This window comes from Colossoma macropomum, unplaced genomic scaffold (assembly GCF_904425465.1).
Source record: "Colossoma macropomum unplaced genomic scaffold, Colossoma_macropomum, whole genome shotgun sequence".
Taxonomy (NCBI): Eukaryota; Metazoa; Chordata; class Actinopteri; order Characiformes; family Serrasalmidae; genus Colossoma; species Colossoma macropomum.
The window spans coordinates 29474880-29488042 of NW_023494800.1; the positions used below are offsets into that span (position 1 = coordinate 29474880).

Genomic DNA, 13163 nt, shown 5'->3' on the forward strand with positions numbered 1-13163 from the left:
ATCACCTGTCAACTCTGGCCACACGTTAGACAGCCCTGGTCTAAGTGTTGACCTCATCATCAGGAGATCGGCTTACTTTGAACACAAACTCCAGTACCATCTACAGCCTGTAGAAATGTAGTGTGGGGCAGTTTTGAGTTGGTGTTAACCACTACACCATCCAACCTTTAGAATGACTGAGCTATGCCTTAGCAAGCCACTAATGCTTCTTAGAGCCCAACAATATGTTTGGATGCTTTTAGCCGTAGCATCACATTCCTGAACGTAGGGTTTCTTAAATACCATTTAACCTTTAGAGCCACAAGCAATTCCTTGGTTTTAGCTCAGAGTGGATCCATTTTCGATATGCAAGCGTTGCACATCTTTTTTAATATACTACAAGAAATATGAACACATCAAAGAGTGACATCTTTTGAAACACAACATGTATAAACGCCAACAGGTCTTATGAAGCTCTGAAAAAGAAACTGGAGCCTAAACATGCTTTTTCCAGGTAACAGTGCAAACGGTCTTCATAGGCACTTTTTGTAGAGGCCAACAGGTGGTGCTATAAGCTTCTTCCCTCTGCAGTCTGCTGCAGGATCAGGCAGCTTAAAACAAGGATATACTGCTGGTCATTCCCACTGGCTACTGAAAGTAATGACACTGATAATGTGTAACACAAGGTTTCATTAGCTAGACTAAGTGCTGAACAGACCGAAAACAATGAAAATGTGTGTGATTTTAATGAGCCTTTGTGGCCTAAATTTGCCTATACAGTTGAAAGTTAGCTACAAGCTGTAGAGAAATAATTCAGCAGTCGTCTTTTCTGCTGACGGCTCAAGAATCTAATGCATTTGGCCAAATCTCTCATGAAAATGGCTCAACTTCTGGCAGTCATTTTAATACAGCATTCACTGGACTAAAGAGAAGAGCTTTACTGGTGGGATCACTAATGATGCCAACACAACTGTGGATTCTTAATATCACTGATTTTGTAAGCAGAACACATATTTTATATGACTCACACTCATGAGTCCTCCAACAAGGTCATTGGTGTGGGGGTCATCCTCTTTGGAGCCCAGCTGTGGTGAGTAGAGTTCTGTTGTGCGTAAAATCTCCAAAACACGGTCCAGGGCTTCGGCAACTGTTACCGGGCTACTCTCCTGTGCTGCGTTTATGATGTTTATCACCTACAGAGAGAGAGAGAGAAAGATAGAGAGAGAGAGCTTTACTTGGACAACAGTGTAAAAAAAGAGGTGAACTGCTATTGTTAGTGTTTTCTATGGTTTTTCTAGTGGTTTCTGTCTGTGAAGTTTGACTGGGCTGTGAGCTGGGAGATTCTTCATAGCAGTAGTGGAGTCTGACTGGGCCGAAAACCAGTACAATTCTTTTTTTCTTTTACAGTGGGGGTGGAGTTTGACTGGGCCGTGAGCCGGGACACTCTTTACGGTGGAAATGGAGTCTGCTAGCCAGGAGATTCTTCATAGCGGTAGCGGAGTCTTACCGAGCTGTGAGCCTGGACACTACAAAGTGCAGTCAGGGGAGAGTTTTCTCCCTGCCATCTGGGGAACTGGGTATACATTTCTGTATGTTGTGTTTGCTGTGGATTTGTAGTGCGGCTGGAACTGTATTGCATCCTTGGGCTTAAGAAAGGCCCTACATAAACTTATGATTATTATTATTATTATCTTATTATCTTCCTCCCTAAAATGCACACCCTCACACACAAATCCACATGAACATACAGGCATGCACATTCACAAGAACACACACACACACCCCCTTGTACAGAACAACAGCCTCTGTGAGTGGAATTACGTAATGTACTTACACACGAAGATATGATCTAACATCAGTTTCCTTGCTCATGTAATCTAATTGATAAAGACATTACAGACAGAAACTAGATCTGAGTGTTGTGTGTCGTGTATCGTTCCAGCAGTGACTGAACGCTGAACACACACAACTCATTTATTAATATGAACTGCACAGAACATGAAATGTGTTCCATCATCTTTTTTCTGGTTTGTTTCCAATTTAATTTTGCACCCTTGAAGCTGGGGCGAATACTGACCTCAGCACTGTGCCAATGTTCTGCCAGCAAATTCTGCCAAAATTAGGCCTGTATTTAAATAGCATTATGCCAACATTCTGCCAGCAATGACAGTGTTTAACTAACATTATGCCAACATTTATCCAACATTAAGCCAACACTCTGCCGGTGTTTAGCTAGTATTATGTCTGTGTTTAACAAGTATTATATCAGTGTTTAAACTGCATTATGTCTGTGTTTTGCCAGCATTATGACAATGTTTATCTAGCATTGTGCCAATTTTTAAAAAAATTATGTTTAAATAGCATTATTTGCTAACATCCTGCTAGTTATCTGACACGCACAAACCCAACTAAACTCAAACTACTCCCCCAAAAACTCAACACAGTCATACTATGTTATATGTTTGCACACTAGTATGTCATAGATGTCAAAATCATTCTGGCATTGCCCTCATTTTAGGAGGGGCTGGTTACAGGCGAAGGGGACAGCTGGGAAGCATTCTGTCCCAGAGACATCGCTATAAGTGAGGATGACGACCACCGACTAGCTGACTTCACTGTAGCTGCCATGACCACAAACGATTTCTGACCGTGCATTTAACCACCTAGTTCAGGGGTCGGCAACATGCAGCTCTGGAGCCACATGCGGCTCTTCTACTGCCCTGTTGTGGCTCCACAGCAGAATTAGATTTGTAGGTAAAAAATAAAATAATTCTCTTCTGCAATAAAGTAAAGCTCTGCTGATTGTTCAACACAGTTTTAACAATAAATGGTCTTAAATGCTGGAGTTAATGTGGCCTATAACTGCTAATTGACCATTTAACCCTATAGATTGGCGCAAAGACTGCTGGTCACCATAACAACGCAGACAACAGTCTAGCTCCCGCCTAGCTAGTAGCTAACAAAACGGCGAATGGACTTATTTGCATTTATAATCACTCCAGCTGGTTTCCTGATACGCAAAGACTGCTGGTCACATAGCAGCGCAGACAACAATCCCGCCTAGCTAGTAGCTAATGAAAAGGTAAAGACAGATTTAAGATGAACATAGATAATTTGGAGATGAAGGGACTTATTTGTGTTTATAATCACTCCAGCTGGTTTCCTGATACATTTAATCTGCAGTGAGAAACTAACAAACACTAAAAAGTCGCAAGGCTGAAGGCAGTTTCTCATTCGCCAGCTTCTTCTTTGAATTTTCCCGTTCCACCTTAAATGGTGCAGCAGTTACAATCTGGCACCTCAGGTACCATCTGAGGTGAAACGGAAGATTCAAACAAGAAGCTGGTGAATGAGAAGCGACTACAGCCTCGTAAAAAGCTCAGAGACATTTTACAAGAAACTGTTCTACTTTTGTGTTAAAGTTTCCTGCCGGAGATGTGAGAAAAGCGGCTACAGCTGAGCTAAAGCTTAAAGCAGAGCAGAGTGAGTCTGTTTTTTGTTTATATTTTTTATGCTATACTAGTACATCAGCACGTTCTGAGGCATATTTACGGCCAAGATGGTAAAATGGACATAAAATGTTGTGGCTCCCAAAGTGGTTTAATTTTTATTGGAAGAACAAAACGGCTCTTCTTAATATCTGGGTTGCCGACCCCTGGACTATTTAAATTACAGCAGGCTAATTAACCACAGTTCTACCTTTTATAGACATCTAAATTGAATGGTTGAACATCAATTCCTCTTTTGTATGCTTTATTACCACGTTTATCTGTACTACTTGTTTATTTGCTACAAAAGCAGCAGCTTATGCTAGGAACTGGTTCAGCTAAGTTCGCACAATCTGCAAAAAGAATGGAGCAATGTAATGCTATGTTTACATGCTGGTGCCCCCATTAAAATAAAAATAACATGAATACAATATTGATTATTTCCAAAACTCTCATCAGGGAAGTCCACTGTTAATTGTAATCATCATCGAATATCTGGTTTATTCAAGAAACACTTAATTCAATCAGGTGATGCTGAAGGAATTTAAGAAATCCATATGATGGCTGGAGGTGACAAGGAGAAAATCTGAAGCCACACTTTGTTCATCAAACCAGCTCACAAGTTAAGATAAGACAACTATTTATTCCATGTTACATTTTTACTGTATTTATGTTAATTAACATTTATTCTAATGATGTACAGTGACTTCACAAGCAAAAAAATAAGTTCTTAGGAGCACAGTTACTGTATACGTGTGACTGTACCTTAGTGATTGGAGCCTCTATAGTCATAGAGTGAATTCGTGCCATAGAGGAGTATCTCCGGGTCTGCAGACTGGGGGCTAGAGAGAGAGAGAGGGAGTGAGAGAGAGAGAGAGAGAGAGAGAGAGAGAGAGAGAGAGAGAGAGAGAGAGAGATTGATTAAAATATACTAATGACTAATGACATAGGTTGCAATATACCACTTCTTCTCAGGCAAAAAACACACTGTACCAAATCAGATCATCCGATTGGCCAGCATCTTTGATCTGAAGCTGGGTCTGCTGTATATAATTTCTCATATCTAAGGCAGCCACTGTGAGCACTTGGATTTTTACGCACTCTCTCTTGCAGACCTTGGATTGGATTGGAGTCCATTGGTATAACTAAGAATAAATATATATATAGGTTTCTCACAATATATATATATATATATAAAAAGATTTCTAAACTGATTAATAAATACTTTATATTCTAAATATTAAATATAATAAATATTTTCAAAGTATGATCAAGTTCATAAAAAAACAATGATATTTTGATATTTTAGTTCAGTTCATTTTTACAGAAGATGCCATTAATTGTTGACGGCGCTGATAATTTATACAGTTTTAGTTGTTACCACTAAAAATACACTAATATGTCTGTGCCTTATTAACATTAAGTAAGTATTCTACACACATTACACTGTTAACAATGCAATTAATCAAGAAATAGGAAACTGTCAAGATAGAAAGTGAGAGACAGCATGAGAGAGAGCGGGCGAGAGACACAGAGAGAGACTAAAAGAGAGAGAGCGAGAGGGATATAGAGAGAGAGGGATAGAGAGAGAGAGAGGCTGGTCTTTAAATAGCCACTCTGCCTGCGTCAGAGAGTGCTGAGGCAGTGGGAGTGCTGATGTCATCACCGCTCACAACATCACTGAGAGAACTCCCCCCCCCGCTCACGCACATATGTGTGTGGGAGTATACACACACCCACGCATACACACACATACACACACATACACACACACACACACACACATTTCCTTTCATGCGATTTTCACTATGATTAACCCTCCTTACTCAGACACACACATATGGCTTGTTTTTATACAACGTCAGGACATGATATATATATATATATATATATATATATATATATATATATACACACACACATACACACACACACACACATATTTATGTATATATACATATATATGAAGTGGACACATATACCTCCACCTCCTTGTTTCTACACTCACTGTCCATTTTATCAGCTCCACTGACCATACAGTTTCACCTTGTAATGCTACAGTTACAGACTGTAGTCCATCTGTTTCTCTGCATACTTTGTTACCCTGTTCTTCAGTGGTCAGGACCCCCTTGGACCCTCACAGAGCAGGTACTGTTTGGGTGGTGGATCATTCTCAGCACTGCAGTATCACTGATGTGGTGGTGGTGTGTTAGTGTGTGTTTACTTTATTTTAGTGTGTGTTGTGCTGGTACGAGTGGATCAGACACAGCAGTGTTGCTGGAGATTTAAACACTGTGTCCACTCACTGTCCACTCTATTAGACACTCCTACCTTGTAGATGTAAAGTCAGAGACGATAGCTCATCTGCTGCTGCACAGTTTGTGTTGGTCATCCTCTAGTCCTTCATCAGTGGTCACAGGACGCTGCCCACAGGACGCTGCCCACAGGAAGCTGTTGGCTGGATATTTTTGGTTGGTGGACTATTCTCAGTCCAGCAGTGACACTGAGGTGTTTAAAAGCTCCAGCAACACTGCTGTGTCTGATCCACTCAGACCAGCACAACACACACTAACACACTACCACCACATCAGTGTTACTGCAGTGCTGAGAATGACCCCCCTCCTAAATAATACTTGCTCTGTGGGGGTCCTGACCACTGAAGAACAGGGTAACAGAGTGTGCAGAGAAACAGATGGACTACAGTCTGTAACTGTACTACAGAGTGAAACTACATGGTCAGTGGAGCTGATAAAATTATTAATCAGTGTAGATACAGGGTGGGTGTATTTAATGACGTATTCTATACTCACGTTATATATGTGTAAGTATCTTTATTTATTAAGTAATTATCCATAATTTTGTAATCCTAATACTAATCCTTACCTCAGCAACCAAGAAGAAAAGGTGTTCTTTCAGTTTTAGAAGTGAAGGATGGAGCTTTCAAAGCACTTTAGGAACTCAGGATCGTAAGTTAGCTTTATTTTTAGGATTTCCTACAAAGTGAAGCTATTTTAGTCCTAGAAATGCACAAAAACAAAACACAAGCACACACTCTCACCGTCGCTGCTGCGTGAGCTGATCGACCTGACGTCCACAGACTCTTTCCTCCGGTCCTTATGACGTAGGGAATTGCAATCTGGGAAAAGAGGCAGAATGGACAATGAGTGCACACGAACACGCTCACATCTGCGTCAGTTAACAAGCATCTTCCTTCATTACACTGTCAATGTACAGCAGCACTGAAGAGCCAAAGAGCCTTAGTTTCATTATGATTATGTTGATTAGTGAAGCTGTGTGCAAGTATATGATAACAAGCAGACAAGCCTAGTTTTCACAGCTGATGACTTCTAGAGACAGTAACTCTTATTTCCACAGAACTAATAATCACTACAAACTGTGTAGATCAGGGGTGTCAAACTCAACCAATAAAAGGGCCATATTAAAATTTTTTAGCAAATCTGTGGGCAGCTGTGTGTTTATTTCATTTTGCCATGACCTGAACTGGCCACTGTTTATTCAAAATATGCCAAAAAACTGCAACAGCAAAATAGTAACTGAATCCTATACAAAAATAATCCTAAATAAAAAGTGTCCAGTAGTTTTTTTTTAAAACTGCCTATTTGCTTGAACTAGACATGAGGCATCTTTTTGTGCAATCGCTGCCCCAGAGATTGTTGTTGGTGGGAGGGTTTCAAAATGCACTCTATGTTGCAGTGCATGCTGGGGACTGTAGTGCATCTTAGGGTGAAATAGCTTGTAAGAATAGAAAATTAAAATCATTTCGTGGGCTGAACACGACTGTGTCATGGGGCTGACTCGGCCTGCGGCCCTCGTGTTGGACACATTAGGTATAGAAAATAAAGAAAAGAGAGCGAGCAGAGTTGTTCTGTGATGGAATGACATAACAGAAGTGTCTGATGAGGTGAGACTGAAAGGTGGATGTGCCTTTGTTGCCATATTTTAAGTCAGTTCTACTCCAGACGTGACAAATTTATTGCTTTTTTTACAATCACATCGAAAAACAAACTGATTACAGCATAACGATTTTAAAATTCCAGTTAGAGTGATGCTCTGATTTCTCATCTCGTTTTTCACTTGAGGAGGAAGCTATGACTCCATCAACATTGTACACAATAATAATAATAATAATAATAATAATAAATTACAATATTATTTTTAAGAAAGTCAATTTACCTTATTAAAACAGTACAATTACCCAGGACTCTTATTATGACAGCAGCAGCAAACGAGGCACTATTCTATGCAAACTAAACATTCTTTGATCAAGGGTTTTTTGCGTGGATAAATCTGATAATTCATTTCTTTATTCTATCATTGTCCTTTTTCTCTTGAGTGTGTAAAAATATCAGCAAAAACCACTCGTCCTCCAGCTGCTAGCAAATATGCTAATAGCGCTAGCATTCGTTTCTGACCCAGCTACCGTTACAGTAGCAAATACATGTAAATTTACAATGTGTTAATTCTAAAAATACTGACAGAAACATAATATTATTCCATTTTACATTCTGGTCATACTTATGAATAAATATGATTATGCAGACAAAGAAAAATTTCCAACTGTAGTCTAGCAGAAATACTTACCGCTGTGTTATTAATATCTTCAGTCATTGTCATCATAGGACACATTTCAACTAATGTGTTTCGGCTTATTTATTGGCCTTATATTGGTGGCGTTGGGAGCATATTGAGGTGATATTTAAAGATGTACAAATGGCCTCAGTCAGGCAGTCAGTGACTCAGTGAGAAGCACTATTGCAGGCTGGCTTGCTGAGCAGTCTAGCAAAAAACGTGATAAACTGTGCATATATTTAACCAGGGCAGTTACTCAGTTCCACACATACACACTGGAACACAACTCATTCACATTTTAACAGGCTGTTGTCCCAGGATGCTCTGCAACCATCTGTGCAGGGGTACTAAGACATGCTCTCTCTCTCTCTCTGCCTTCTGCTGTCTGTTTTCATGTATTTCATCTACACTAGCACTCAAAAGTTTGGAATCACTGTTTTTAATTACAAAAACCACAAAAAAAATCCAGGATGATGCTGTAAAAGATTCCAAAGAGAAAGCTGTAAAATATCAAAAAAGAAATTCATTTCCAGCATAGACTGTATTTGGAACATGGCGTTCAAATCTAAAGGCAGATTACTTGTCAAGAAATAGCCAAAAACACACAACTACAATATTTTTCTACCATTTAATAGCATCTCAAAATATTAAATGAAACATAATGAAATACCTTCTGGTGTTTAGCTTACAGTCGATCTCCACTGTAATAAATTATTATTAGTGTTAAGTTAATGCATTAATAATGGGTGAAGTTAGAGCAAATAACAAATGCAAGTAATCTCGATTAACTACAGAAGCTACTGAGATTAATCAATATTGCTTGTTTGAATCGTTTGACAGCCATAGTTATTATTGATAAAAATGACATCCTTTGAATGCTTCTATATTCAGAAATGTCACAAATTCAAGATGGTGTGTTCAGAAATAAGGCAATAAACCAAAGAAGTATAACAGCTATGTGTACATTTGTGTGAAGTATTTCATTTTTGCCTTCAGAGCAGTTTATGTAAGTATATGAGTTGTATTTCTCCTCATCTTGCCTATTATAGAAACTTGAATTTTCTCACTGTTGCCTTGGACAAAGTTAAGGAGTGTCTAATAGAGCATAAAGGCAGAGACGAGAGCTCCTGTTAATGCACAGTTTGTGTCGGTCCTTTTCTAGTCCTTCATCAGTGGTCACAAGACGCTGCCCACAGGTTCTCAGTTCTCAGGTTCACAGGTTTTTGGTTCTCAGTCCAGCAGCAACACTGAGGTATTTAAAAACTCGTTGATCCACTTGTACCAGTGCAACACACTAACACACCAACACCACCACGTCAGCACCACACGTCATGTTTACATGCAGCCTGTTAATCAGCTAATAATCTGACTAATAGCTCAATCGGAATAGAACATGTCCATGTACATATGGACTAGACTAGTCCGATTGAGGACATTCGGAATACGGTTTCTATCCGACTGATCGAGGTGGGTAATCCTGTTAACAATCCGTTAAATAGAAGAATAATATCCGTGTAAACGCCTGTATCTGATTACATTCCCTATCTGAAAGTTTAAGTACGTTCTGCGCATGTTCGTCATGCGTCACGTCAGGCTGGTTGTCATGGTAACATCTACACTAAGCGGTTCTCTACGTATGTGCGTAGTTATGGATCTGATTATTGTAGTTAGCATGTAAAGAGATTTTCCATCAGATTGTTGAGTAGAGTGAGAATAAACACCTCAGTCTTAATATATAATCAAAATGTATTCAATCGGATTGGAGAAAATCTTTGCATGTAAACACAGCCAGTGTCACTGCTGTGCTGAGAACGACCCACCACCCAAATAATACCTGCTCTGAGGGGGTGCTGTCGGGGTCCTGACCACTGAAGAACAGGGTAAACAAATTATATAGGCAAACATGTGGACTACAGTCTGTAACTGTACTACAGAGTCCATCTATATGCAAAGCAGAGCTGAGAAAATGGACAGTGAGTGTAGTAGAAAAATAACAACTCAGTGAATAAGAGTATATAGTGGCAATATAAGTCTTATTTAATTGAAGTAGGTGGACAAAATATGTTAAAATATGTATTATTACAATATGTTCTTAATTCTAAATGGTATTTATTTGGTATGCATGTGAAAGTTCACACTGTTAAGATAGGTCAGATGTAGATTTTCTTCGTGTGTAAACAAGCTAACATTTGTATGGTGGAAATTTCTTTGTTTTTATCCCCTTAAATGGCCAGAGTCACCGGTGGACCTGCACTTCTATACCCTAAGAATAGCTCCACTAGTTAGCACTGAAGTCCCTGTAGTTAATGAATAATAAGCCTTAGTGTGTAATAAGATGGGTTGACTTGTGTACACTGTATAAAAAACCACAAAAACACACAATGCTGTAAAATGTACAGTAAACTAAGCTGCCAGTAATGTAGTGTGAATATACAGTACTTTGAGACATTTTACAGTAATAATACTGTAGTTCTACATCACTAAAATCACAGTAACTATTGTGAACACTCAGTTTGTCCCTGTATATCTACAGTAACACTGGACATGTTTTCACAGCTGGAGTAAAGAATGTGTACAACTATAGTAAACAGATGAAAATACTAGCTGCTGTGTAATATCTGGACTTAAATTTGACCACACCGGCTGGTGTTTGTCTGCGCTGGTACCTGACTGTGCGTTTTCTCCGCAGCATCTCTCATCTCTACTGATCTTGTGGACCTGCAAACAAGTACAACAAATCAGGTTAACCCTTTAGCAGCCACCTCTGCATTCTGATCTGCTCTTCTTCCTCAACAGTGTGATTTATCAGTGCTGTTACATTTATTTCGATATATAAAGAACGAGACCTAACGCAGCTAAAGATTCATAGACTTTGGTTTACAAACTTTGACTTTGAACAAGAATTACAGAGCTGCCATTTGTAGCTGCTACGCTAGCATCTATTTATGTTTTCCCTGCTTTGATACAAATAATTAAGCTTCACAACGAGGTTCGTAATTAGCAGTATGAATCAAAATACAGCAGTGGAGAGGAGCTCAAGAACTGCAGCTTTGGGTTATATTTATAAAAATAGTGCCTATTCATGCAGCGACACAATGAATCATCAGTGGTTTGTTTTTTATGACTGGTTTGGTATAATGTTATCTTCAAATCAGCATGATCTGCTTTTACTAACACTAACCAATTTAGGTAGCGAAAACTATGCTAACGTTGTATTGCAGTGAACTTGCGTTGTAATGGGTTTCGTTTTCAATGCAGAGCAAACTGCACCAAAGAAAACAAAGGCCAATGTCCACCTTGAACGCCAAGCATGGAAAAGTATTGTGAGGCTGAAACTTTCATGCAGCTAGTTGCATCTTTTGAGCATCATTTCTGTGCAATTTAACAGTTTCACAAAGCAATTAAAACAAAATTTCTTCACTTCTTAGCTGAATTAGCAGGTCATTTTGCTTGACACATTATATCCATCTTGCTTTAATGTCATCTGCAAGATATTATTTACAGCAAATTTATCTTCCTATTTTTTCACCTGCAGCTGTTGCAGCTGAGTTTCAAGCGAGTTGCTGGATGCGACCCATTACGTAACTTTAGTGAAATTTAGTTGCGTGTAGGTTTCCAGCATCTAATTTTGCAGGAAAGTTTTAAAGCTAGCCTAAGAGAAGTCTGAAATCCAGCAGCACACTCAGCATGGTAATGACTCTGAGGTTGCCATCTCTTGACTCGCCTCCAATGGTCTCAACTACAGCACTACTCACCACTCGTCTATCTGAGTGAAGCAAAGCCTCACCTGTCTGTTGCTGTCACAGTGAGGCCTCTTGATTGCCACAAAGTGACGGATCTTCCTGTAAGGGTCAGAAAAGAGTCGGGTGATAAGTTGCAGGTTAACTTCAGTCAGAAAAAGTTAGAAACTGATGGTCACAGAGAGAGCGGACTCACCCTCCCTGGCCAACAACAGGGGTGATTTTGACGTGTTGCTGGATGCTGTCTCCTGATTTCCTCCTGGCGTAATAAATGCCCTGCCACTCCTACGCATACAGACCCGACCAAACAACATGAGTTATTTTTCATTCTCCATACTCAACATCAGACATAAACACCCAGCCGACATTGCTATTTCTGTCTCTGTTCAAATATCTAACATACCGATTAAGTTACCCTACATTCTTAATAAAGATGATTCTTCAAAGGCTCATTTATATTATATTATATATACATATATATATATATATACACACACACACACACACGTACATATATCTTAGTGGTGTCAATTGATTAAAAAAATAATCGAATTAATCTCACTAATAGGTTGTGATTAATCATGATTAATCGTGAAGTTTAAATAGTATTTACTTGTATTTTTGGGGGAGATAAAACAAATAAAATGAATTGTATGGAAGTGAAAAGGCAGGGCTACACTGAGCTTCTGCTGTGCCAGCGTTGCCTTCAGTGTGTCTTTGTTTCGTCTGACCCGCTTTATCATTTTGAGAGATGAATTCCAGATCGTGGTACATCCTGGACGAGCGTCTCCTTTTCTTGACCATGAGAGGCTGAACTTTCAGCTCTGCTGTGTTCGAAATGTCAGACTATTTTTTATACAACAGTCAGTTCCGGCCACGCAAGCTGATTGGTTGAGAAGCGTTCTAACTGTGCTGTTATTTCACCATAACATCACGTTTTTTTTTCACAAACACTGTATCACTCCGCTGAGACCTGCTGTCACGGAGAACCACTGTGATGACCCTCTGTATAATGTGCTCGAATAGTAGGTTCCTTGCTGCGGCAATCTTACTGCGAGCATCTGTTCCTATTGTGGTGACCTTTAGTCATCCAGTTCCTGAGGGAACTTTAGTTTTATCTAAACTTCCATCTGGAAGCTTTTTAAAACGAAACTTGCCGTTTGGTACACCAGGGGATGTTTGCTCAGTCATCCTGTTATCTATGCTTGTGCCTTTCAGTAAATCCATGCGGAATTTATGAGAGGAAGTTCGGGTCAAACTTGATTAATATGATTAATTTGTGTTAAAAAAAATAATGCGTTAACACTGACAGCCCTAATGCATAAATATATCCCTGCTGGCGGAACAAAACCTTGTATCTCCATTT

At 39.3% G+C, this 13163-nt stretch overlaps 1 protein-coding gene across 1 annotated transcript in view; it reads right to left on the minus strand.

The window, feature by feature from the left end:
- pde8b (phosphodiesterase 8B) overlaps positions 1-13163 on the minus strand; it is an 82366-nt gene that overhangs the window by 23748 nt on the left and 45455 nt on the right. The window contains 6 exon segments of the mRNA XM_036587956.1: positions 1008-1172; positions 4233-4309; positions 6526-6603; positions 10724-10775; positions 11845-11899; positions 11994-12082. Coding sequence (XP_036443849.1) covers positions 1008-1172; positions 4233-4309; positions 6526-6603; positions 10724-10775; positions 11845-11899; positions 11994-12082 — 516 coding nt within the window.